We start from the raw sequence: 24,575 nt of genomic DNA on the forward strand, positions 1-24,575 counted from the left end.
TTAAATGCTCTTTTTATTTGTATTGCCCATTTACAAGTATATTTATGTTTTTACCTTGGATACATAACTTCCCCTGTCTTACAAGGTTTGTTTACTGTCTCAGGAATGAGAGGCCTTTTTCCTGGGTTTGCCTGGTCAGTCTGGGCCTCTCACTAAGCTCTACTATTTAATAATTTCCTGGGTAGAAAAGTAGACGGATATACCTATCCTGTGCAGAAATTAGAGGCAACAGTGCCAAAAAAAAAGGTGGAGACTTGGAAAAAAGTGGAAGGATCCATAAACTTGGCCTCCCCAGGTAGTCTTACCTGATACACAAATCTTGAAAGTACTTTATTGCTACTACTGAAGCAAAATTTGGGTAAGAACTCTTGCTTGAGCTAGCAAAAGCATCTCTTAGGAGAAGCTTGAGGCATCAGACTAATATATTCTAGATTTGAGTTGTCTTTTGGGTAATTTTTGTGCTGTGACAATGAAAAGTCCAACAGTGTTTTCTACTGCATTCAAATAAAATATAACTGCATCTGCCAGTTTCCCTTCTGTCCTATGCATTGGCCATGTTTCTTCTGTGTCTACCAGCTCCAAAGGACAGGAGTTTGAGAAGCTGCTACAGCATTCACATCTGCCCACATCAGCAAATAGTTCAGTATAGTAGAAATGGATTTGTAGAATTGAAACCTTTGGTGCTGAGGGCCCAGTGTCCACACTGCACATTTTGAGCAGATTTATTTTTAGTCATAACTCTAATCAAGTCCTGTGGACTAAGTATCTGTGAGTGTGTGGAGCTACTTCTAACAGGAACTCAGTCAGTATGCTAGGAGATACATTTTGCTGGTGGTTAAAACGCAGTAGATAAAAATGCTGGGGACAACATTCCTAATTTGAACTGATTTAGAGACACCCTGTTTCCTGCAATCATCAGTCTCTTATAGTTTCTTATATACAAGGAATACTTCATTTCATTGCCAGATCTTATGTTCTTTTCTAATTCTGTCCCAAGTTGTAAAGTGTTAGGAAATAAAAGCATTCTTATTGTCTGTATAACATAAGAGTCCTGTCTTTTTTTTTGATTTTTGAGTGTTAAAAATTATTCTGCCCAGTCTCAAATGCAATGGGAGGTGTGAGACAGATGCTGAAAGCTGAAGAAATGACTCTTTTAATTTTTTTTTTTTAATTTTCTTTCCATCTGCGAGTTTGGTCTCCAATTCATTGCATGATACATTTTTGGTACATTCTAGTTCCATTTATGTGCTTTATGATTCAGTGCAACCATTAAGAATGTGGTTCTTTTATTCTGCTTCATCTAACTACATTACCAACACAGTCTTCTGGAAGGAATATATTTCTAAATGAAGCTATTTTATAGACATTTTTGGTCCCAGCTTATTTCCAACTAAACCAGAGTTTTGAAAGCTAATTAAAATAGCCTTAAAGCATTATATCCCTACCTTAAAATTTTGTACTTTGATTTCTATGACATTAAAAAGGCATTACACACCCTCTATCTGACATATTTCTTTTCATTTGAATGCCTGCTTATTTTTTGATGTAAAATCATAGAAGAATGGAGAATTACTTCTTAATCATGTTAAATTAGATCTTGATCCTTCCTGTGTTGTTCCCACTCTTCCATTTGCTCTAGGACAGTGATTATATTCATTTTTTGTTGGTAACTATAAGTGCTCACAGTATGTTTGTATATTTGGAGATGTTCTGTGATTGTTACATTAATTTATCTTAGAGTGGGGCAGGGAACACAATGCAGCTTCATCTGACAAGGTCTCTTTGATTATATAGAGGAAAATAATGCACTCATTAACTGAGAACCTTGAGTAAAAACATGTACAGGTGTGACCAAAAAGTAGTGCTCTTTTCTTGTGAAATAATTCTTTGTAGTCAGTGGCAGTAGACCAGATTCCCAAAGCTCATAAATGAAAATAAATACATAAAAGACATCAGTTTGCAGTCTTCAGTATTACAATGCGTCTGGATTCTCTGGAGGTGCTGAGAAGTAAAAGGAATTGAAGTTCATTAAAGAGGTAATTAAATTTAATGGCAGAATTGCAACATAAAATTATGCAGCAAAAATGGTGAAAAATCTTGATGCCAATGCTGTGCTCACAAAGCTGGATGTTTGCTAGCAAGGTGAATTACAGCATCTAATGGTAGGCAGATGGTTTGGTAGTAAAAAGGAAAAATATGTTCACATCAAATTTACCAGGCATATCAGAAATTCAGTGTTTCTGCCTGTCTGTCATGCCTGGCTAGTATATGTTTATTCCTTTGTGCCTTTTGTATTACTGTACTTATTGACCCAAATTCATTTCAAAAGAACTAATTTAGACTTGGGCCTGATTTTTTATGTGTGTGTGTGTGTATATATATATATATATATATATATATAAATATATATATCAATGAACCATGATCTGTTGCAGTATAAAGAATAAGTTTCCGTAGCAGAGTTTTCATGGACCTGCTTTTAGGAGGCTGTACATCTCCTCCTCTGTGACTGTGAAATTGCAGGATAGCATACAGATGATGCCTTAAAGAACATCCTGTGAATTCAACTACTTTTATCTATCGGATCCTATTTCTGTTGAATAAGAAAGATTTCACATATGTTTCATTTTCTATTCATGTAGCAATGAAAGTGAAGGTTGCTTGTAGCAGACATTGATATATCATGCCACTCTTACTCTTAACTTTGAGAGTCTTTCAGCAAAAGAATAGTGGCAGGTGACTTTTCATGTTTATCGTGCCATCTCCTTTTGTGCTGTAAATACTTGAAGTGATAATACTGAAGCATAGTACTGTACAGGCAGTTGCCTAGAAATGCAAAACAAAAAAATCTTTTGTAACAGCATCATTTTACTTTGAATATATTCTGCAGGTCAGATTTTGCAAAACTGAGTAGTAAAAAATCTCATGTATTTTCAGTTTTAAATTAATGTTTTGTTGCTTGTGTGTGTGTTCACTGAAGATTTTTGTTTCTTCCTTCCAATATTTTAAGTATCATGATATTTCCTTAAAGAGCAATCAGATATTAATTTGCTTTCAAATCTGATATTAATTTTGTTTTTAAGTTCAGAGCAGTCTAAGAGGTCATCTTTTAGGACTGTTTCCAATTTAATGTGAAGAGGAACATTGGAGTAAAGAGAAGGAAAACAAAAGATTTCCTTTTTTAATATATAAAAAACCACCAAAGATCACTTAACTGTTTTCCTCAAAAGTATTAGCTCAGAGGTGAGGCATAGGTCTCGCTCATTAATTTGCAGGTATCTGCAGATAATTCTGGATTTGCGGATTCATGTGTGCACAGATGGGGTTCACTTCCAACAACTTTGTCCAGAGTATGCCCACTACTTGTCTGGCATCACTGAAACAGACAAGCAGTGTAAAAAACAAAAGTGAGCAATTGTGAAATAAAGATCCTCAGACTGAGAAGGATGTATGTCTCAGCTGGATTTTCAAGAAACAAGGTAGAAGAAAACTGAGAGTTAATTGGCCTGCATCCAGAATTTTCTGGATCTGATTTGATGCTGGACTGCTGTTGATACTGGGAGAAGCAGAAGGTATTTTTCTCCTGGTGTATAATTGCAGTGGTTCCAGATATTTTCTTTGGTAAATAACAACTCTTCTCAGAACTAGATGCTGACAAGCCACCAAATCTTTGGAAGCTTGTTAGGACAGTCTCTTGTGTTTGCTGCTTCTTAATTTCTTTGGCTACCACTAATATTAATCTTGCACAAAGATTTGAACAATTATTTCCTTTAATATCATAGACCCGAGCTAAAAGAAATTTTGAGCAATATATTTTCTGTGTTCAAAATCTAATCTGAAATTTAGCCTAAATGTAGGGCACACAGGCATAGCAACTGCAGCGATCTCTCATGTTTTTTGGACATAGACCTTGTTGTGTTTTGTTGAATTTGTGGATTTAATCCATAATCTTAGATCCTGGCACTGGACTGTATCCATTTGTTTTGTTTATATGGTTGTCAGCTGCAATCTGTTATGAATCCTTGAGAGAACCTCCTTGGTTCTGCTCTTTAAGATAATTAAACCAAGGAAAACCTAATTAAGGTAACACTGGATCATTTGGTCTAACTCTTAAAGCTCTTAGAGCTGCTTGCTGATGTAGGCTGTGCAGAGAGTGATCTCCCTGCTGATCATGCCAATGGTTTGTCTTGTCCATCTCCCTGCCACCTCTGTAATTCACCTGTGTGACTTTTGGCTTTAGCTTGTTTTGGAAAATGTGGGGAGTGTTGGTTTCTGTTTGAAGTCTAAGTATTTTAATTACACATTGAATAATTCATAAGTAGCTTGCTGAGCACAGTTTTTTGGGTTGTCAGTTTATTATTACTGAATTAAATATAATTTCAGTTAACAATTTGTAATTCTTCTTTGAATTCTGCATGCTTAACAATAATTTTGATACATGAATATTGAAAGTTTGTTAAGAAAAATAAGTGATTAGGGTGTGACTGTTTAGCTTGTGTTGATTTAATATTGAGTTTTATTTTAGGTAGGTGAAGACACGTGTCTTCTGGAAATGATATTGGTTATTTATTTATTTTGTTCCTTTTCTAAAACAATTCTTTAATGGTGGAATTAGAAAAAAGTTGTGGAAGGAAAAATGACAAAGGTAGTGTTTGACCTTTCCATCAAGATGTGCCTCATATCTGTATTTTTAATTGAAAAACATAAAAATTAAGGTATTTTAGTGATTTCTAAAATTAATATTGAATTTGAATCTGAATTGCATAGCTAGATTATGCAATGCACCATATATCACTATTTAGTTTTGAACCTAGTTACTATTTAACAGCCAAATGCTCTAGAATTTCTACACTTATTTGGAAATTCACTGTTTTTCACAAGTTTCTGTGGAAAGGAGAACTGGCAGTTAGTTTGATTTTAGGAGAGCCAGGGATATACACACACCTTACACCTCCAGACACCCCAATTTGTGTCCTGTACTGTCCCCACCCCTATCCTGTCCCCACTGACACCCCAAATGGTACACTGTCTGCATTTTATTATTTTTATGTTTTGTTCTTTTTGTTATTGCCATATTTGTTTCATTATGTTTGATTTTTTTATTATAATCTTTTATTCTATTGTTTTTATTATTTCATTTTGTTTTTATGTGTTTTATTTATTATTAATTTGTTTTGCACTCACGTACTCCAAACTCCCACACAGCATTCTTCTCTGATGGTTGCAATCTTGCCCTACTCGGCAGAGCACTGGAAGCAATGTCCACTGGTGCATCAGCTCTTACCTCTCTATCACTTATTCAGAAGAAACCTAGCTTTATATTGGCTCTTAATTTTGACTTTACATTCTGAGCAACAAAATACTCTTGGGCTCAGAAGTCAGCCTCCAAAGTTTGATCTGGCAGAGACTGACTGTGAGGAACGTTCTTTGTAGTGTTCATAGCATACTCAGACTTTGGTTTAGAAATGTGGTCAAAAGGAAATAATTTTAATTATGCAAAGGGAAGATATGAAGCTAGCAGGTAGCAGCAGAAGAGAAATGCAGTCATGCCACATTCACTAGTTTGAGCAGCAGGGACAGAAGGATGACAGGAAAGACTGCTTAGCTACAACCCTTATCAATGCCAACATGTTGAAAGGGGCTGACAAATATCAGGAAATGTGTTCATAATAGAGCCTTATTCTTGGAAATTATTTGTGGACAAATACTGTTTTATGTACTGCCAGGCTTAAAAAAAAATAGAATGTGTGTGTATGTTCTTGTCTTATATTTGCCATATCCACAAAGAGGGAGTAAAGGTTGTGGAAAAACATTTGAATGTTACTTATTTATTCTACAGCCTTTAGAAATCTAAAGCAATTAATACCAGGGGTCTGAATGAGTCACTGCTGTTGAATCTTAACTTGTAAGGCTGTGGCAGCAAGTACTGAAACATGCATTCAGTAATAAATTTTTTGAGGTTCAAGATAAAATTGTGGTAAAATGCTTTATTATCAGTTTCTCCATGATCATTTATAGCTTCAGTGAGTTTATGTCTTGGTACACATTATTTTACTGTTGAATATCAGATTTATAGGATACAGCAATGTGTGTTTATCTGTCAGTGACGTTCACCATTGGTATAACTCTGCACTTGAAAGTCGTGTGGGGTGTAATTGTTGAGTGAGGCTTGAGTCCCTAAGCCTAAGGATTGCACTGCCTTACATCTGTTATGTAAGTGGGTGTTTGAATTTAGAAGGCTTTACGTCATAACTGCACCAAATGGGGTTTTTCTGAAAGCAGTGTGACACAACAATGCACCTCAGGAGTCATTATACAACTCCAGGTACTGGAGAAACTTCTCATCTGTTAATTGATAACCTTTTATGGCCCTGCATCTTTGCTCATTTCCTGTATGATGTGCTGGGCCCAGTCAAATTCTCTGTGCACCTTTTCCTTCACTGTGCATGATACACAGATGTACTTCCAAGAAATGTTTACTGCTCTCCAAGAAATTTTTACACTTTAGAACAGTCTAAGTATAATGGATGCCATGTACAATTCATCAACCAAAGTAAAAAAGAAAGTAAAGTTTTGGAAAAAATATGTCCATTTCAATAATGGAATGCTTTAATTAAGTAGATTGAGAGATCCATTTATTTCATTGCTTAAAACCTGTGACAACACAGGATTTTGGGAGTACCTTAGACTAAGCTAATATGCTTTTTTTGGCTCACTGATGGAAGTCGTAGACACGTACTACTGAAGTGAATAAAACGTTTTTAATTTCCTCCTGGGGACATGGTGAACCCCCTTTTTAATTAGAATTATAATTTTCAAGCACTATTATAGCATTATAATTTTAGAAATAATGGTCCTGATTTTACATCCCAAACTGTGGAGAATCTTTGACTTCATAGTTAATTTAAAAATCCATACATTAAGAGGTTGGTACCTGAGAATTCTCTGACTATCTTTTGTTTCTGGGCTGCTGTTCTTATATGTATGTCATTACTTTTGGGGGCAGAAGGTCAGAGTTTTTGCTGCAGTGTTTAGTGATTTGTCTTTATCCAGTTGTTCTTTGTTCAGAGATGTGAACTCTTAACAGTAACAGTATGTGACTTCCATGTGTAAAAGGACACTTTTATGGCTATGACAGAGTCTGATAGAGGAGATGACATCTTTCTGTGTATTTACTGTTGCTGCTGTTCCTCTCTTGCAGTGCGGTTGGCACGTTCGCTCGAGCCCTGGACTGCAGTAGTTCTGTCAGGCAGCCCAGTTTACACATGAGTGCAGCTGCTGCTTCCCGAGACATCACACTGGTAGGTGGCTTCTTAAACATCCTACAACTTCTATACCCATGAATCCAACACTATCTGGTACTCCAAAGGCCCCTTTTTCTGCTTGTTGTTTTTAGATACCTGCATACAAGGGGGGTGTATGTGTTAGAAGATCCTGTGTGTTTTCTCGAAGCTTCTCAGTGCTGCCCTTGTAATTACACTGTGCAACACTTGGCTTCAGTTGTGGATCACCCACAGCTGTGGACACCCACAGCAGAATGGATAATACACATTGTACAGGGGTTCATTCGGGGCAGTATTTTTAAAGTATGTGATTGAAAATTGTGTGGATAATACTTTGTACTTACTGGGTGTACATGTCATCATATTTTTTAGAGGATAAGTAATCTGACTTTGTAAGTGTATTTTTAAAGAACATTTTAATTAGCATATTCTTACTATGTTTCCTTAGTATGCTGTTCACTGTTAATGTAAGCACCTGCATCTTTTAGAGAAAGTGAAAGATGTATTGATTACGGGTTTGTTTCTGTATAATCATACCAGCTGAGAAGGTGTGCTGCAGTAAATAAAGTATGCCAGGAACACTATATGAGACCAAAAGTATTACTATTTCAGAAAATCAAGTTTGACTAAGATTTCCAAAGACATCAACTGTTGTTTTATTGGTTTATGTCTTTTTGTATCTAAACACTGTCACATAGAAGAAAACAAGTCTGTCAAAGAAGACCTGCTATTTGCCAGATACTGGAGTATTTGAATAAGAAGAAACTCCATAAAATTAACAGATGAGTTTAGAATAGTTAAGGCACTGCCTTATAAAGTGAATAGAGAATACCTGGAATTCAGTTGCCCAAGATTTTGTGGGAATGGGCAGTACCAGCAGGCTAAAAAAAGGTTAGAAAAATTATGTGGCAATATAGGCCACAAATTAGTACTAAGGAGAATAGGGAAAGGTGTACCTGCTAAATGTCCTCATTCTGAAGCTTTGTAGATGCTGATCAATTAAATGAAAATTGACCTCAGACTGTGATTAGGCTTACCTGAATATTTTAGCTAATATTCCTTGGTGCTACTGTATGAGACACAATGCTTAGTTAGATAGGTGATTGGTCTGATTCAGTGGGACAATTCTTGTATTCCAGATAAAATAATTTTTTTATTATGATGAGAAAAATATTTAGTTTATTACCTTTTGCAGTGTACTCAAAGGCTAATGAATAGGAAACTGATTTAGTCTGGACTATGATAGTATTGTAAAGGCAGGGACAAAATGTAATGTTTTCAGTAATATTCAAAATTAATTTTTTGTTTCACAGTTGCTAATATGACTTGTACAAACACAATTCAGTTCACATTAAATACTTTATTTTGTTAATCAAAATAGTGCTTTAACATGTTTCATTTTATTAATATTTCACTGGATTAAGATTTTCTAATGAATTTCACATATTGCATATCCCTTCTTTATTTGCATTCTGTATTCAGAGATTAATAGAGTGGATTTATCCTTATAGCAATTTCTCATTTGAAAATACATGGCAGTGCTGCTAATAAAGGGATACTTTGTTTGAGTGCCATGTTAATGTTTCTCCATTGCAAATGATCCATTAAGTTCCATTACACTTAATGAAAGGCATATCTTATAATGAGGCATCAGAGAAGCCACCCTAGGCTTAATTATTGTGTCTGTCTCTTCTCATTTTCCTACCCCCTCAGCTTTTTAAAACACTACTTTTTTGATTTTTGGCAACGTACTTCCTTCTAAGTTAAGAAAAGACATATTTGTCATTATAGTAGTTACTTTTTAGACATTTCCATGTTAATTGGGAGCATATTTTCAGCAGTAGTTAAAGCTAGTAGAGGCATTTGCAGAACTTGTGGTGTATCTCATTTATACTTTGAATATAGGTGCATAACACTAAGAAAATGATACCCTCTATCTTCTTAATGCAAAACAGATAACCCTTGCACCTGAGGTGCTATTAATGGGATTTCTGTGTGCCACACCTGTGGCTTTCCAGTATTCCTAATTAAGTTTTAATCCTAATTAGTTTTAATCAGAGATAACTGTAAACAGACTGATATTTAAAAAAAAAAAAAGCCTAGATTATGAACATAGATGAATTCGGGGTTGATGTACACATTTCTTGCAGATGAATAACAACTGAGAGGCTGCTTTCAGGTTCCTTTATTTTGAAAACATAGGAAAGGTAATGAGACAAGATAGGAGACACCCTGCTTTTAGAAAACCCTACTGAAGACATGAAACAATGTGTGTTTACCTTCTTAGATGATAACAAATATGCTCTCTTACAGTGGTAAAAACTTGAGACAAGCAACTTGCATTTCTGGCCTTCTCAAAGGCTGTGTTTTATTTTATAATGAAAATTGATCTCTAAGAAAAGAAAGAGACTGGGAAGACCTTCTGTTTCAGATTCCTAAATATTTCATAGTGCATATACTGACCGTGAGAGACATTTAAAGCAAAGCAGGCTGATAGCATCACTTGCTTCTTGTTGTGGATTTGTTCAGAAGAGCTAATGTGACCTTACTATAGGGACCTAAATGTGATATAGGATGTCTCTTCAAAATAAAAAGTATGATCAGTCTTTTCCTTTGCATTTTGAGTGGTGTCTTTTAATGATTTTTATTAGACTTCCATATATGTGGCTCCTAAGTAAACAGACTTAAAATATGATTGCATTGGAGAACCCACACTCAGTTTCCAGTTTGAGTGCTTTGTTGGAGGCAGCTCAGTCTGGAGTTGCAGCTGGTTTGGGAGCTGTGTTGTGTGGCTGGTTGCAAGATGCCCTTCCATGCCCTTTCTTCCATCTCCATGCAGCCCCTCCTTAGCTTGTGGTGGAAAGTTTCTTCTGCTTGCTTATATTTGGACTTGAAGATGCCTCTTACCTGTATGGCTAACACTTTTCTTCTGATAGACTCCCATGTCTGTGTTGGACAGCATGCTCTGGGCAAGAGCTCTTAGGGAAGGGTGGTTTTTCCTCTGTCCTTCAGGCTCTTGTTTGGGAGAGGCAATGCCAGCCTCCTGCTTCTTAGGGTAAAGCAGATAAAAAGAAGTACTCCAGGATTTTTTTCTCTCAGCCTCCATGAATTGCTTCAGGCTTCTTTTGCTCTTGCTACCACAATTTGCACTGCAGTGTGAAAATTTGATGCAGGTGAGGGCTGCCTTCTTGTAGAAAGCACAGTTACTATCAAAGAACTTGTCAGTAACCTTCTGTCACAGGACAGCTCAGCAAACACAGCACTTATCCACACAATTCAGTATCCATCTTTTCTCTAGTAGTATCAACAAATTTTTATGGAGTCAAATGTTTTTTACAGATGAAAAATGAACATAAAGCAAGCGCAAGATTCTGATTTGTTCACTTCTGTCATCATTTTTATGAAAGTTGGTATCAGTGAATAGATCTGGATTCAGCAGCTGCTTGGAAGATGCTCTGTGTGTACTGCTTTTCTATGAGGGCTGCAATTTAAACAAAGATTTAAACCTCAGTAATACATCTACTGTAAGGGTTCAGTCTTTAGACCTGGTTTACTCATTGCCTGAATGGTAAACAATAAACCAGTGATTTCAATGTACATTGTCTAATATGAAGCTGATGGATTTTAGACATTGTTACATACTTTCATATTAGAATACTTGATTTTAGCAATGACTTTTCTCCAGGCTGGTGAATTTGATTGAACTACAAGTAAAATGATATATGCAGGATAATAGTGACATTGTTTCTTGCAGACAAAACAGTTTCAGAATTTTGTGCTTGATAGCACTCAAAGACTTACAGTAAACACTGGAGAAAGACAATAGTCATTGGTAGAAGATTGCAAAAGATCAGAAGAATCCATTATTTGCAGTAGATTTGTTTGCAGAAGCTCATCTGGAATTCCTGACACATAATGCAGGAGTGTTCCTTCCTCACAAGGTTTTCTCCTAGCTGGGTTTGTGGCCTCATGAGAGTTTGTGCGCTTTCTTGGAGCTCAGCACTGTGGTGGGACACATTGGAAGGAGACTGATACAGAGTCCCAGACATTATCACACTTATCACTCTGATAACTCCTTCAGCACAGCCAGTTGGATTGGGATGATGGGGTCTTTTGGGACGCGGAGTCAGAAATGCTTCTTGTGTGCTGCTCATTTTCCCGACAGGTGGAATTGTTTACTCTTCATATTCCCCATCACTGGTTAGCAGTGGCAGCGTTCAGTGTTACCTACAGTGGGAAGATTGTTCTCATTTGTTTGGGTTCTGTTTTTCCCTTCAATAACAGAAAAGGAATCAACCAAAGAAACCTTATTTACTGGTCTGTGACAACAGTGTTTAGCAAGGGACAAAAATCTTTCTGCTCTTTCAGTATGATGATAACAAAAACAATAAATGTCTTCCTTTGCCAGCAATGAGAATATTGAGCTCATAGATGTCTGAGCAGCTGTTTAGTTACTATTTAGAGCTTCTGTTAATTGAAAATGGCCCATAGTCAATATATGCCACTGTCTTTATTGGGCTTCTTGGAACCAATTTCTACCAACAAGAGATTCTTTAGAAATGTTTGCTAGTAATTTGCAGGAACTAATAAACTAATGCCATTTAAACACAGTAAACATTTTATCAAGGTATTTCCTTTCCCAGGTTAAGTAATAAACCATTTATTTTCCTCATATTCTGCAGCAGAAAACTACGATATCAAGATAGATTCTAAATTTAGCATTAATCGAGGCTCCTTGCTTGGTTTATAGAGAATCATATATTGAATTTGCATTAACTGAGATGGGCTACTGTCTATTTAAACACATCTTTGCTCTCTCCTTGTCTCTGCCAGTTCCACGCAATGGACACACTGCATAAACACAACTATGATCTGAGCAGTGCCATCAGCGTTCTGGTGCCCCTGGGAGGGCCTGTCTTGTGTAGGGATGAAATGGAAGAGTGGTCAGCATCAGAAGCTAGTTTATTTGAAGAGGCCTTGGAAAAGTACGGCAAGGATTTCAATGACATTCGACAAGACTTCGTAAGTATGAAAGTAATGCCCTTTCCTGTAGCTGTGTTTTGCCATGGTTGAGCATAGCTGCTTTCTGTAGGTTTGGGAGGTTCAGCTAGGGGAGAAATCTGTGTAGCTGATACGTGTGATTAACGTAGCTATCTATTTTATCTGGCTGAAAGTCAATATGCTTTCTTGTTCAATGCTATTGTTTGGAAGGATGGTGGCAAAAGGTAATCTGTTTAGTGGTTTAATATCAGGTAGGACATCTCATGCTGAGATGTTCCGAAAAGGATTTTTACAAGGATCTTACAAGAATCTGAAAAAGGTCCAGGAACTTTGCAGAGTGTTTCCACAATTTCCAGTGAAATTCATTAGCAGCTACATGGCTGGTTCCCCTGGGTGTTTTTGGAAAGCTGGGGTTTCCTACTGTGGTTAGCAGAGAGAAATTTGTATTCAGATAGTACATTTCAAAATGTACTACAGGGAGTTGTTTTGACATATTAGATGTTTTGGCAGTTCTGAAAAGCAAAAGAAATGTTTTCCAATATGTTCTAACTTTAATCATTTTGGTACTGAAGTATCAGACTATAGTGCAGTAAACCTTTAATTTGCTAATTCTGATGCAAAGTAATGAAATTAAATGGATTCTAACACTGATTGCTGGAATTCCTAGTAATTTGCTGCAAATTTTTTTCCACATTTTATGGAGACACTTTTTCTTTCAAGGAAAAAGATTTCCTCTGTTGTACCATGTTCAAGTTGGGCTTCATGAAAAAGTTAAAATTTGAACCAAAGGAATTCCATTATTTAAGACAGAATTGAATTGAAACATTTTCACATTAATCTCATTCTGCTTGACTCTGAATTCAAGATCTTTTCATTTTCTTTGCAGAAGTTTATTAATAATCTTTGTTGGGGAGGGAGGGGGAAAAGGTACTGTATGGTAAATGTAGAAGTCTTTCCAAGACAGAGGACAGTGGGGGAGGAGGTTTGGCAATGGGCTGAGCTGTCTTTCCTTCATTTTCACAGCTTTGAAATGGAACAGGTAATTGAATGAAGGTGGGAAGGGAAGGCTATTGTTTTTCTAAAGAACTGACATTTTAATAGGTGTATTATATCTGCATGCTTAATTCTGAGATTCCTAAGGGAGAAAATGTTCACTGCATTCATGACATAAGGTTGAAAGTTGCATCATGGCTGAAACAGCTCCTTTAAGTTCAAGAAAATATTACTGAAAAACAATATTTATAGATATTTTAGAACTGAAATCTCAATATAAACTACTTTCCTTATTATTTCTTATACAGACAAACGGTTCTTATTTGTAATTGTACAATAGTTAAGGAGCTATGTCTTCTAATTAAATGGTTCCTAATATATGATACTTGGCTTTTGAAAATGCCTTAAGCATATAACATCTTTTATTGGCTCTTTTGCAAGTTATGTCCTACCACAATTTGTGAGCAAGCATGCAGAGAGTTTCTCTCTGGTATTTATGTAGTATTTTTATTTTCTGTATAATTTCTGTGTTGCCTACTACTACATAAAAATGATGCAGTGGTAATGTGTCGCAAGAATTGCTTCTGCATTTGTAATATGGAGGAGACACACACAGATCTGGTGATAGCATTGCATAGCCTACTGAGGGCACCTTAACCATGAGTCAGAGTGCAGCACTAATGGATGTGGGGCACTAATTAATTATAGCTTCATTTACTTAGAACAGGGTTATTACCTATTCTTAGTTGCCTTTTTAAAAAATCTTTGGAAAAGTATAATTTTAAAAACATCCTTAGAAGAACATCTATTTTATATCTCAATTTATATGGTACTAAGAACAGCGCACAGTCTTTATTTAATTCTATGTAATTTGAAATCTTTCAATTATGTTAGTCATTATGTAGTCTTGGGATATCTTAATTTCTCTAGTGTAAAATTCATGTGTTCTCACTTCCTATGTCGCATTCTAAAAGTGCAGGGATTTCAAAACACACATTTGCTTTTTAAGTAATCATCGAAAATAATCCTCCAAGATTTAGATCACGGATATGTGAAAGGCTTCTGCAGGGTGAGGTATGTATAAATGTTTAGCACGTAAGCAGTGATTTTTCATGATAATACTTTTATCTGTTATCATCCCTCTCTCCAGGGGTGAACCATTGATAAGTTTACTTATTGATAAGCATCTGAGTACTCTTGGATGTGTTGTAAGAGCAGGGGCAAAAAAGATAATGAACTGATGGTGTATGTGTGAACTTGTTCAGGTCTTCAGGTAGGATCTAATGACAAAATTAAAGTCTGCAGTGCCTGAGATTAAACTCCAGCCTCAGCACTCACACAGTGGTGCCACAGGACAGGCAAGAAAGTCACGTTGCATGGCAGAAAGGGGCTGGTAGCAGCCTCCTGAAGCAGGAGGGTGATGTAGTGCCTGCCTGAGTCATTACATCCCAGAGGAGTTGCCTTTTCTGAGTCGGCCCAGATTTGCAAGGCACAGCAGCTGCAATTGCAGCCCTTACATGGCAGTTCTGGAAAGGGCAGATTCATTTACTTTTCCAGCAGTTACTGTGAACTGCCACTGTTTGATGTTCAATGTGCAGCTCAAGTGTTATGCTACAAACACTAAATATTAGTAAACAAGATTGTTTTAAATTAAACGGTGTAAAGGTATTTACCTTTTTTCATAGATAGGAGATGCTCATTTGTAATCAAGTTACCATCTAGCTTTTGAATAATAATTTTCATCAGCTGTTGACTCACTGACTCTTGTAGGAGAGGTTCTTCTATCTTTAAGACTCTGTGTGAATCCTAATCAAGTTAAACCTTATAGGCTAATTCAGTTTATTTGATGTGCTTGATTTATTTCACATCCCAGACTAGTAGAATGTAAAAACAATGGATATTTTATGTTCTCTAAATGTCACTATTTTCCTAACAGTAAGACAAAGATGTTGTACTTGTTAATTCTTGGCTTTCTTAGTTTTTCATTATCAGCAGTTTTCATAAATGCATAACTATTACATTTCAGATATGGTAGGAAAGGCCTTGGTAATCAAGAATAGGAACTTTTTATAGAAAGCAGGAGCAACTCTTTTCCAGCTTTAGAAAACTGTAAAAACACGCCTTAAAATTGCCATGTTCATTTTAGGATGCTTTATAGTACTAATTTTTCTTGCTGATCTGATTTGATTGGTCTATTTTTAGCCTGGAGAAACTAAAGAAACTTAAAATTCCCCTCTCTCTCTTTTGGTAGAACTGATAGCTTTTGCTGATTTTCTGCTGTTATACAGATGAGCATATTTGCTTCTTTCAAGAACAGAATTTGGTAATGACAATAAATTATTCTGAGGCTGTTCACAGCTTCACTAGCAGTTCAGAGCATTAAGTGCATAGGTAAATGGAATACAGATTGTCCATTCTCAGTCTGTCAAACAGCTTTTCCAAGTTTTGAATCAGTGTAAAAGGATTACAGTTATTTGGTCCAAGCATTTTGATTACCTTCCTTTAATTGTAGATGCCTACGGAGTGAATGAACATACTGGTGTCACAGCCATTGTTGAAACAGATTAAAGTATTTTCTAGAGAAATGGCAAATTGCTGCTTATTTGTAACGTGAATGTGCTAATAAAGATTCAGGAAGGAAAATAAATATGGATATGGTAAAATGTACTAATTGACAATGGCAAGTGATTGAGGTGACAGCATTTCACCTGGATGCCAGGAAGAATGTGGACCTGGAGATTGAGAATCATTTAATCTGTCACCTCAAACCAAACACATCTTCTTGTCACTGGCCTTTTTGAGGGAGGATTTCTCTCAAGGCATAATTTACCTGAGAAAGCAAAAGCATTTTAGGAACTTGCATTGTATTATTTCTTATTGGGACATCAGCATATGCATCTCATACACTGCTACTTTTGGGTCAAATGTAAACGTTCGGGGATTCACACACTGTGGTACACTTCTGACTCTGAATCAAGCAGCTTGAAAAACTGGTGAGCTTCTGCATGCAGGGAAAGGCAGTTTGAGAAGGTGCTCCTCTAGTGCTTTAGAAATTTAACTAAAGGTGCAGGAAACTATTCTTTTGGCTTAAGACATGCAAAAAACCTGCCTAGTGGGGTCAGTAAGGTTGCAAAGATCAGTTTCCACACCTGTATTTTCTAGAACCTCCTAAAAATTAGCCTCATTTCTAGAAAGCAGATAATTGCAAATATAACACACAAATTAGTAATGTTTCCAACTTATGAAGAAAAATTGCATGAATTTTGGATGACACATCCTAATTTAAATTATAGAAAGACCTCGTGGAGTTAAATAGATTATTTGGTGATAATTAAAAATGATTGCTTAATTTTCTCCTCTACACTTAGGTTAACACATTTTTATTTTACTGATGAACGTGGGCACCCAAAATAATTGTCATTATCAAAGCTACCTTGTTTGTACAGAGATTTTTATGAAATATTTATTGTCAGTATCACTCTTGTTGCTCAGGGTAACATTTGTCCCTCGCATCCTTTTGTTTCTTGGTAATAGTTGAGAGCATGTGGGAGTTCCTGCAAAACTAGTGGTAGTGTATGAGCAGCTGAGTTGTTATGGGACATGAAAAATCTGTGAACTAAATATGGTATCCTTTGTATTTTTTAAGAGTAAAATTATCATGAGACTCGAGCACAGTCTTGTCAAGATGATTTCTTTTAGTCCTAAGGTTATTCTCCATCTGACACACTTCATAATAGAAATATTACCTGCTCTGTTTCCTGATGGAAATCTGCATTCTGTTTTGATCATTTTGTTTAACTCTATGGCTGAAACAGAATAAATGACATTTAGATTTGGATGTGTGATAGGATAATTCTGTACACTTGTTAACTATAAGGAAAGGTTGTGCATTTTTAATTGCAATATGTGTTTGTTTGCTTGTGGATTCTAATGCAGCTATTTAATACATTCAGATTTTAGCATTTGTCTCAACTGTACTTGATTTTAACATGTGTTTAACAAGAAGTGGACATTTCAATTTCTTGGAACCACTTTAACTTGTAACAAATGTTTTGCAGCTCCCATGGAAGTCGCTGACTAGCATCATTGAGTATTACTACATGTGGAAAACCACTGACAGATATGTGCAGCAGGTAATTTAATGACTATTTTAGAATGAACCACTCTAAGACATTCTTTAAAAAGTGATCTTGCTAAGGCATAAAAAGCTGTTTGTGTTCTTGAAAAGATGTACAGTGGGAGGCCTAAGGTAATATTTTGGGATATAGACCAGTGGTTCGGTGTTGTTACAGGCTGCATTGTCAAATCCTCTGATGCCTGCTGTGCATCCCATAGTTGTGGAGAGCTTTTTAGCCTATTTCTGTTGAATGCTGGTTTGAAGCAATGAGATTCCTGGTTCTTCCTTCAGTAGGGGATCAGATGGAAATGAGCTGCAGATCAAATGCTTTAGGCTGTGAAGCTCTGCCATGGGACTAAAGGGAGCAGAAAAATTTACTGTGTTAAAGTGGCTGCTGGTTTTATGAACCTTTTATTGGTACTTCTGGACTAAACATTACTTTGGCATTACCAGCATTTCAAAATTGAGACCATTCTGCACACAGTGGATGTGTTCATCCTTCTGATGGAATATTCAACTGTTTGGGTTGCTCTGGAGCAAAAACATGTTAAGATTATATTGGATGCCAATACTGGGATATTCTTAGCAGGTTTAGGCAAAATGTCAGTGTTGGTGCTTTTTATATGCTGTGCTCTTTATATATTTACTCCTTGGTTGAGACATAAAATACTTAAAAGACTTCATTTTAATCTCTGATTTAACATTTAAGCTTATACCCCCTTTATTTGCTGCATAATTAATGATGATGTTATGGACAGTGTATTGAAAATAATTTTTATGCTGTAATAACTACAGCCGTGCTGTTAGACGGATATTTGGACTTGTTTCAGTTTAACTGTATCAGAGGGATGATTACTTCAGGTTGTTCTGGTTTATTTGAGATGGTTTCTACATCATCTTGTTAGGGCATGGAAAGTAAGAGAAAGGCATGGTAGAGTCTTGGAGTATCACCAGGACATTTTAGTTCTACGGATAATACTAATGGAATATAATACTTTCCATATAAAGGCATGTTTTCCTGGTTTGTCATCATTCATTTCACTTTTGATCCTTTTTTTTCACTTAATTTTTATCCTAGAAAGGTGCTGTTAAGAGATTTGCTGTGCATCTTGTCAGCTCTTAATGGCTGGGCAACAGATTACCCTTAAGAATCAGATAAAAATGTGAAATTTTTTTAAATACTTGCTCTGGAGTGGTTGGTGAAAGACAAAGATTCCTTTTGTAGTTCTCTAGAGCTCTGTCATGATTCTGTTACTACAGTGATCAAGGTGTGTTTGTTAAAATTGCCTATCCTTACCCAGGATTAGGGTTTTTACAGGAAAATCACATAAGCTTTATGGTTGTCTGCAACTTGTATGCTCTTGTAAATGCCTGTGTTTTACTTGTAACTAAATAAACTTCCAACATCCCACTCAGACCATGGCAATACCCTCAGCATGGAATGCTTTGAAGGTTTTCTTTCAGAATCACATATATGTCAATATATGAAACCAGTGTAGGCCAAATGCTTAATTTTTATCCTCGTTAACATTTCTGTAATCCTTCCTAAGAAGGGATCAGAACTTCATCATGCCCTTGTTTAGTTTTTTGTGGAATGGTAAAAATTAATACAGTTCAGTAAAAACAATATCTGTAGGGTTTTGAGGGTTTTTTTTTCCCAAAAAGAACAAGCAGTGATAATTGAATGTAGTTCAGGGAGAAAATATATTCAGTAATAAAGTGGCAATTTTAAAGTAATTCTTCTCTAAATTTCCTGCTTGAGGGACGGGGGGGACTGGTGGGATTGGGAAGATGAAAAAGGTCATTGCACATACTTAAATCTTAAAGTATAATCTCTGAGTTCTAGATTGGTGTGATTTAATATGAAAAATTGCTTTTAATTATCTTTATTTCTTTGTGTGAATTGGATGTGTTGTGGCAGGCATAAGAAAGGTTTCTTTATCATAATTGTTACTAAATGGTATTCTTGCTAAGTTATAAATGTGGTGATTTAATGGCAGTGGAAGTACTGCTACCACCTTGCTTTGGGAATATTTTCCCTTCAAGTGAAAGTGAAGGGAAGATATGTTAAAGTCCTCCAAGCTTGTCTAGCAAAACTAATTCAGCTTTGGGAAATCATTCCTGGTATAAGGGCACTTCTTATGATCACTACATTATGTACAGTGTTTGAGGAAGGCCAGGTTTGGATTGATTGATTTTACTGAATGAGAACTTTTTTGTGGTGTTCTCCTTGGATGTCCAATTCAATGGGAAAAGACTTTGAGACTTCATAAGATGAAAGGAGTGAACATATTATATTTAGTGGTAGCCAAATTGCTCTACTGCAACAATATATTACATTTGCCTCTCATTTATTTATTTCCACTGTTGAAAACAGTATTAATTTAGGGAAGTGGTAATTTCTTGGGGTATTTGTAAGTTGTTATTCATAACAAAAGTTCTTAAAACCCACAAACATTCATTTTCAATGCTAGTTCATTAAAAGCAGTAGACCCCAGGTGAAAAACTGGATTAGTGTAGTTTGACCTCCCCTGCAATGCAGTCTGTAAGACCTGTTTGAAATACTGTTTAAGAAGTAAATTTTTTTTCCAGGTAAAGCATCAGCTCTCTTTGTTCCATTGCTCCAGTAATTTGTTACATTGCTCCAGGGACTTGTTGCAAACTGGTGCTTTGTTTCTTGTCTAAATATTTTCACTTTCAACTTCCAGCTTTTACCAGTTCTGTCTCTAGATTTCAGTAGACAGAGGTTTCATCTCAGATACTGCAACTATTGGTAGTTTTCTTTCTGCATCCTTTCCTCTCTTTTGGTACTTAGCAGTTGGTATGTCAGTGAGAATTCAGTGACATGTTTTGTTGCTTTTAGGGACCAATATTAGCCATAGTTTTCACATATAAAATTATAGCTCATACTGAAATGCCATTGCATGATGTGTTTTTTAGAAGGCAGTGTCTCATTCACTTAAGTAAATAAAGGAGAAAAGCAATTGTTAAATTGCATTCCTTACAACCCCTATGCCAGTACTAAAAGTAAGCCAAAATTTAATTAATGTGTATATAGTCACTTCTCATTGACACTGCCATCTTAATACAGCTTCCTACACATGCCTTTACATCCTGACAGTGCTTCAGGGCTATTTTCCTCCTTTCTTGCCCCTTATTGTATTTTCTCTTTTGCTGTGGTGGGTGTGCAGTGAGATTTACTTGTTGTTTTTGTAGAATGGAGCCAGTTTGCTGGGAAGCTCTGAGGAATGTGTGGTAACCCATTGCCTGGCAGTTTCATGTGCTTCTTTCAGGTTTAAAACAAATTCTATTTTGTTGGCTATTATATGAAAACGAACAAGAGATGGTTGTGGAAAACCTGGGTCCTGTTGTTAAGCAGAGGGAGTTCACCACTGAGAGCTCCTCTGCTGGGGCTGTGAAATGTTCTCAGATTAAAAACTACCAGTTTATGAGACTGGGGCATGGTGCTGCTGCTGTTCTTTCTCCTTGCTCCTGTGAAAACTGACCCAAGCAGGTAGAGCAGACCATGTTTGCATTTTTGTATGGGCCCGCTGAAGGCAGAGCAGTGTTGCCAAGCCTGGCACTGGGGAAAGATTGCAACTCTACCAGCACTGGCAGTAGGATTCACTTCTGTAGCTCCAAACAACTGGGCATCTGTGAACAGCAAAAAGCTGTAAGGAAAAAACCCTGGGTTTGGAGAGTAATGGGAAAGAGCTCTCATAGTGCATGGGAATTAATTAATGATGGCATGGACTGATTAGAAGTCTATTTGTTATACATTACTCCTTAAAGATGCAATTTTTCTAAGTGAGAGTTTTATAAATGGCAATACAGAGGCAACTTAAGGAAATGGAGAAGAAGAGCAGTTTAAACAGGAGGTTTAGTCAGACTGCTGGGGCAGAAGAGCTGAATAACTCTGTAACTCACCTCATGGCTCAGGCAAGGGACTCAGGGCAGAGTCATCTAGTGATAGTTTTCTGAAGGTGAGAAATATTTTCCTGGATTATAAACCTTGCAAAGTTGGATATCAAAAAATAGGAGTACAGCAGAGAGCAGAAGTGGCTATTGTAGGTGAAATGAAGGACTGAACTTTAATCACCTGATAAAGACAGGTAGTACTGATTTATTATTGCTGGATATAAATGTGTCCCCTCCATTTTTTAGCCTCTGTAATGAAACTGACCATGTTTCAAATCCTTTTCTCTGCCTTTTTCCTTTTTTTTTTTCTCTCAAGTGAACAGAAGCAATGTCTTGAGTACAGAAAGTGCAGGGAAATAATGCTTTTTTTCCCCATCTTTTACATACAAATGTTTCGGATAACCTGTAGACACCTGAATTCTGTTTTTCTTGTGCCATTTCTGAAAAAACTGTTGTCTTAGTTACTTGTATAATATATGGCAATAACTAAAACTTCTCAGCATCATAGAAATGCAAAATGGTTTGAGTTTGTTGCAAGTATGAAGAAAGTGATGATTTAGTAAATTCAGACTGTCTTGACAGTAGCAAAGCTGTTCTGTTACTGTGATATTCCTGAGCCACGGTTTTGATGGCATTTAATGCTAGTAGGTGTTTAGTTATGTCTAAGAGTCAGTGGACTTTACTATTACTTGTACTGTTACAAAAACTCAGTCTGGACAGAGCAGATGAGAAGTTTTGTTACATGACTGATGAGGAGCACAATTTCACTCATTTAGCTTCTACTTAATTCTGCAATGAGGGGGAGCCACAATGTCATACATGTTTATATAGATGTATGTTTGCAATTTATGTAAACTGTAATTATCATTTTTACAGTTTTGTTGTCATGTGAGGCCTGTGGATTTTACTGGGAAGGACAGCATATTATTATTATTTCAAACTAATAATAAAACCCGAGAATTTGATTTTCATTGATTAGATTTCTATACTTGTTTTGGAGGCTCTTGTGAAATCATAAATTTGAAGTAATTTAAAGATGTATTGTGTGTAGTTTTATGAAACGTCATACCTTAATATAATAAAATATTTTAATGTGTTATTTTTTCAACTAGAAACGTCTGAAAGCAGCTGAAGCAGAAAGTAAATTGAAACAAGTGTACATCCCCACCTAGTGAGTATAACAACAAAGTCATTTTTTTGAGTAATGTACAGGTAAAATTGAAATAGTAACATGGAGTTTCATGCATGATATTTTCCTAGTCATCTCTTTAATGGTTACTTTCACAGGATTTGTTCCATGCAGAGATTTAATTTGAAAATTCTAGAAACTCTTGTCTTAAGTGAAACTTTCTTACTTTACTGATCTCTCTGGTTTTGACCTGCAATCTTTTTGTCTGGAATAAGAAGTTTTACAAAAGCTGATCAAGTGCTGTCTGTGGACTGTTCACATGCAAGGAGAGCCTATTAATTTAAAGAGCAGTTTTTCCAAAATAATCTCTTCCAAATCCCTGTAGCAGAACACTTCATATTTGCGTAAATGCAATATTTCAAAATAGAAGCAGTTGGTAACGTAGTTACATAAAATAAAATCAGATAATTTCCCATTACAGTTTTATCTGGATGATCAAATCTGTTCTTCGTCTAGAGACAAGAGATGTTCTGGTTCTAAATTAAAGGTAGCACACAGGCCCAGACCTTCTATCTTTGATGATGTGCTATTAATGCAATCTTGTTTTCTTCTGAGGGATTTTTGATCTGTATTTCTTTTAGTTTCAAACTGGATGCTATATCTGCTTCTGTGAACATGTGGTTTGCAGAAAAAAAGATAAAATCCCTTCTTCACATTCATAATTTCCTCAATATTATGACAAGAAGAAGGATTACAAATCACTTTTTTCTAAGCTTTCTGTGGGTATGTTCAGTTTACTGATATATGAACTTCCCAATGTTGTGTTTGTATAACAGGAGAATGTAATGGCAAAGGAAGTACTTTGCAAAGATTTTTGATGGCTTGTATAAATTACATACAATAAAATTTCATACTGGCTTTTCTCCCTTAAACAGATGTAAGAATGAAAGCATCAGACTATTAAATTAATTATTTTAATCTTAGAACAGATTGTGAATTTTGAAGCTCACATGTCTAATAAGTCACACTGTTTAAAAAAAGCTAAAAAGTCTAGTATGAGTGTTCCCTAACCTTCTCAGATGAGTGCTTGCTTTAGAAAAACCATAAGTTTCTCACTCTTTACATTATGCTTTTTCAATTTAATTTCCTTGGTCCATGTGGACAATTACGGATGTTCAATATGTTTGCAGTAGGGACCAGCTGTATTGATTAACAAAACATCTTTCAAAATGTGGGATCTTTGCGTTTTTATCTTACTGCCTGTCCTTTGCCTCCATCTCAAGACAAAATCCCTAGTCAACACTAGGAGGGTGGTAGGACTTCTGAAGCCTTTGATATCTGCAGTGGCCATGGGATTGATTGCTAAATTCTCTGCTTCAAGACTAATTTATTGCATTTGGAATCTGAGTAGAATTGATTCTCAGAGCTGAGTACCTTTTTGAACTTGTTCATTAGGTATTTCTTGTAAATGCAAGGTTCTGTCCTTAATACCAGAGAGTCCCTTACAATTCATGGCTTTTTTGAAAGGTAACTAAGCAACAGATCATAATGTGGAAGACTTAATTCTCTTTCAATCTCTTCTCCTGTACCTTGAGCATTGGATAAAGAATTTGTGGAAACTGTAAAAATGTCTCTTGATGATATAGTGAAAAAGGAGAAGGCAGGAGACAGACTTGTTGACATTTGAAATAGAGACTTGATTCAGCAAAGATTTCTTCAATTTTCATTTTAAATTTTTTTGAGTATATTTTATGCTACCTAAAGTGATAAATAATTATCTTAGGAATCAATGTATCCAGCCTTGCGTTGTATTGAGGGCAATTAAGATTCACAAAGTTGAAACTTGAGAAATATTGTACTTTATATAGTGAGGAATATATTAATGCTCTCTGAATTAATTGACCTATAAAGTCCTACTTCACTGAAGTATTAGAAGTTACAATAATTACAAGAATGATATAGTAGTGTAAGACTAAGCAAGCCAAACAGAAATATCCAAAAACAGTTAGTCAACCTTCTCAGAGAGGAAGTAGTTTAAAGAGAAGTGAGAGAGAACAACCCGATATATGGGCGTGTTCTGCCATGGTTATAAGACATTTTTATTACTGTGTGTACTTCTTTTTCAGACAGGAGG

The 24,575-nt window shown here is 36.0% G+C and overlaps 1 protein-coding gene across 1 annotated transcript in view; it reads left to right on the top strand.

The window, feature by feature from the left end:
- MTA3 (metastasis associated 1 family member 3) overlaps positions 1-24,575 on the top strand; it is an 82,043-nt gene that overhangs the window by 54,644 nt on the left and 2,824 nt on the right. Inside the window, exons 8-11 of the mRNA XM_063390774.1 lie at positions 7,202-7,301; positions 12,117-12,305; positions 17,336-17,410; positions 22,425-22,483. Of these exons, the coding sequence (XP_063246844.1) occupies positions 7,202-7,301; positions 12,117-12,305; positions 17,336-17,410; positions 22,425-22,483 (423 nt within the window). The remainder of the gene's footprint in view (positions 1-7,201; positions 7,302-12,116; positions 12,306-17,335; positions 17,411-22,424; positions 22,484-24,575) is intronic.

Source organism: Prinia subflava, chromosome 2 (genome assembly GCF_021018805.1).
Source record: "Prinia subflava isolate CZ2003 ecotype Zambia chromosome 2, Cam_Psub_1.2, whole genome shotgun sequence".
Classification (NCBI taxonomy): Eukaryota; Metazoa; Chordata; class Aves; order Passeriformes; family Cisticolidae; genus Prinia; species Prinia subflava.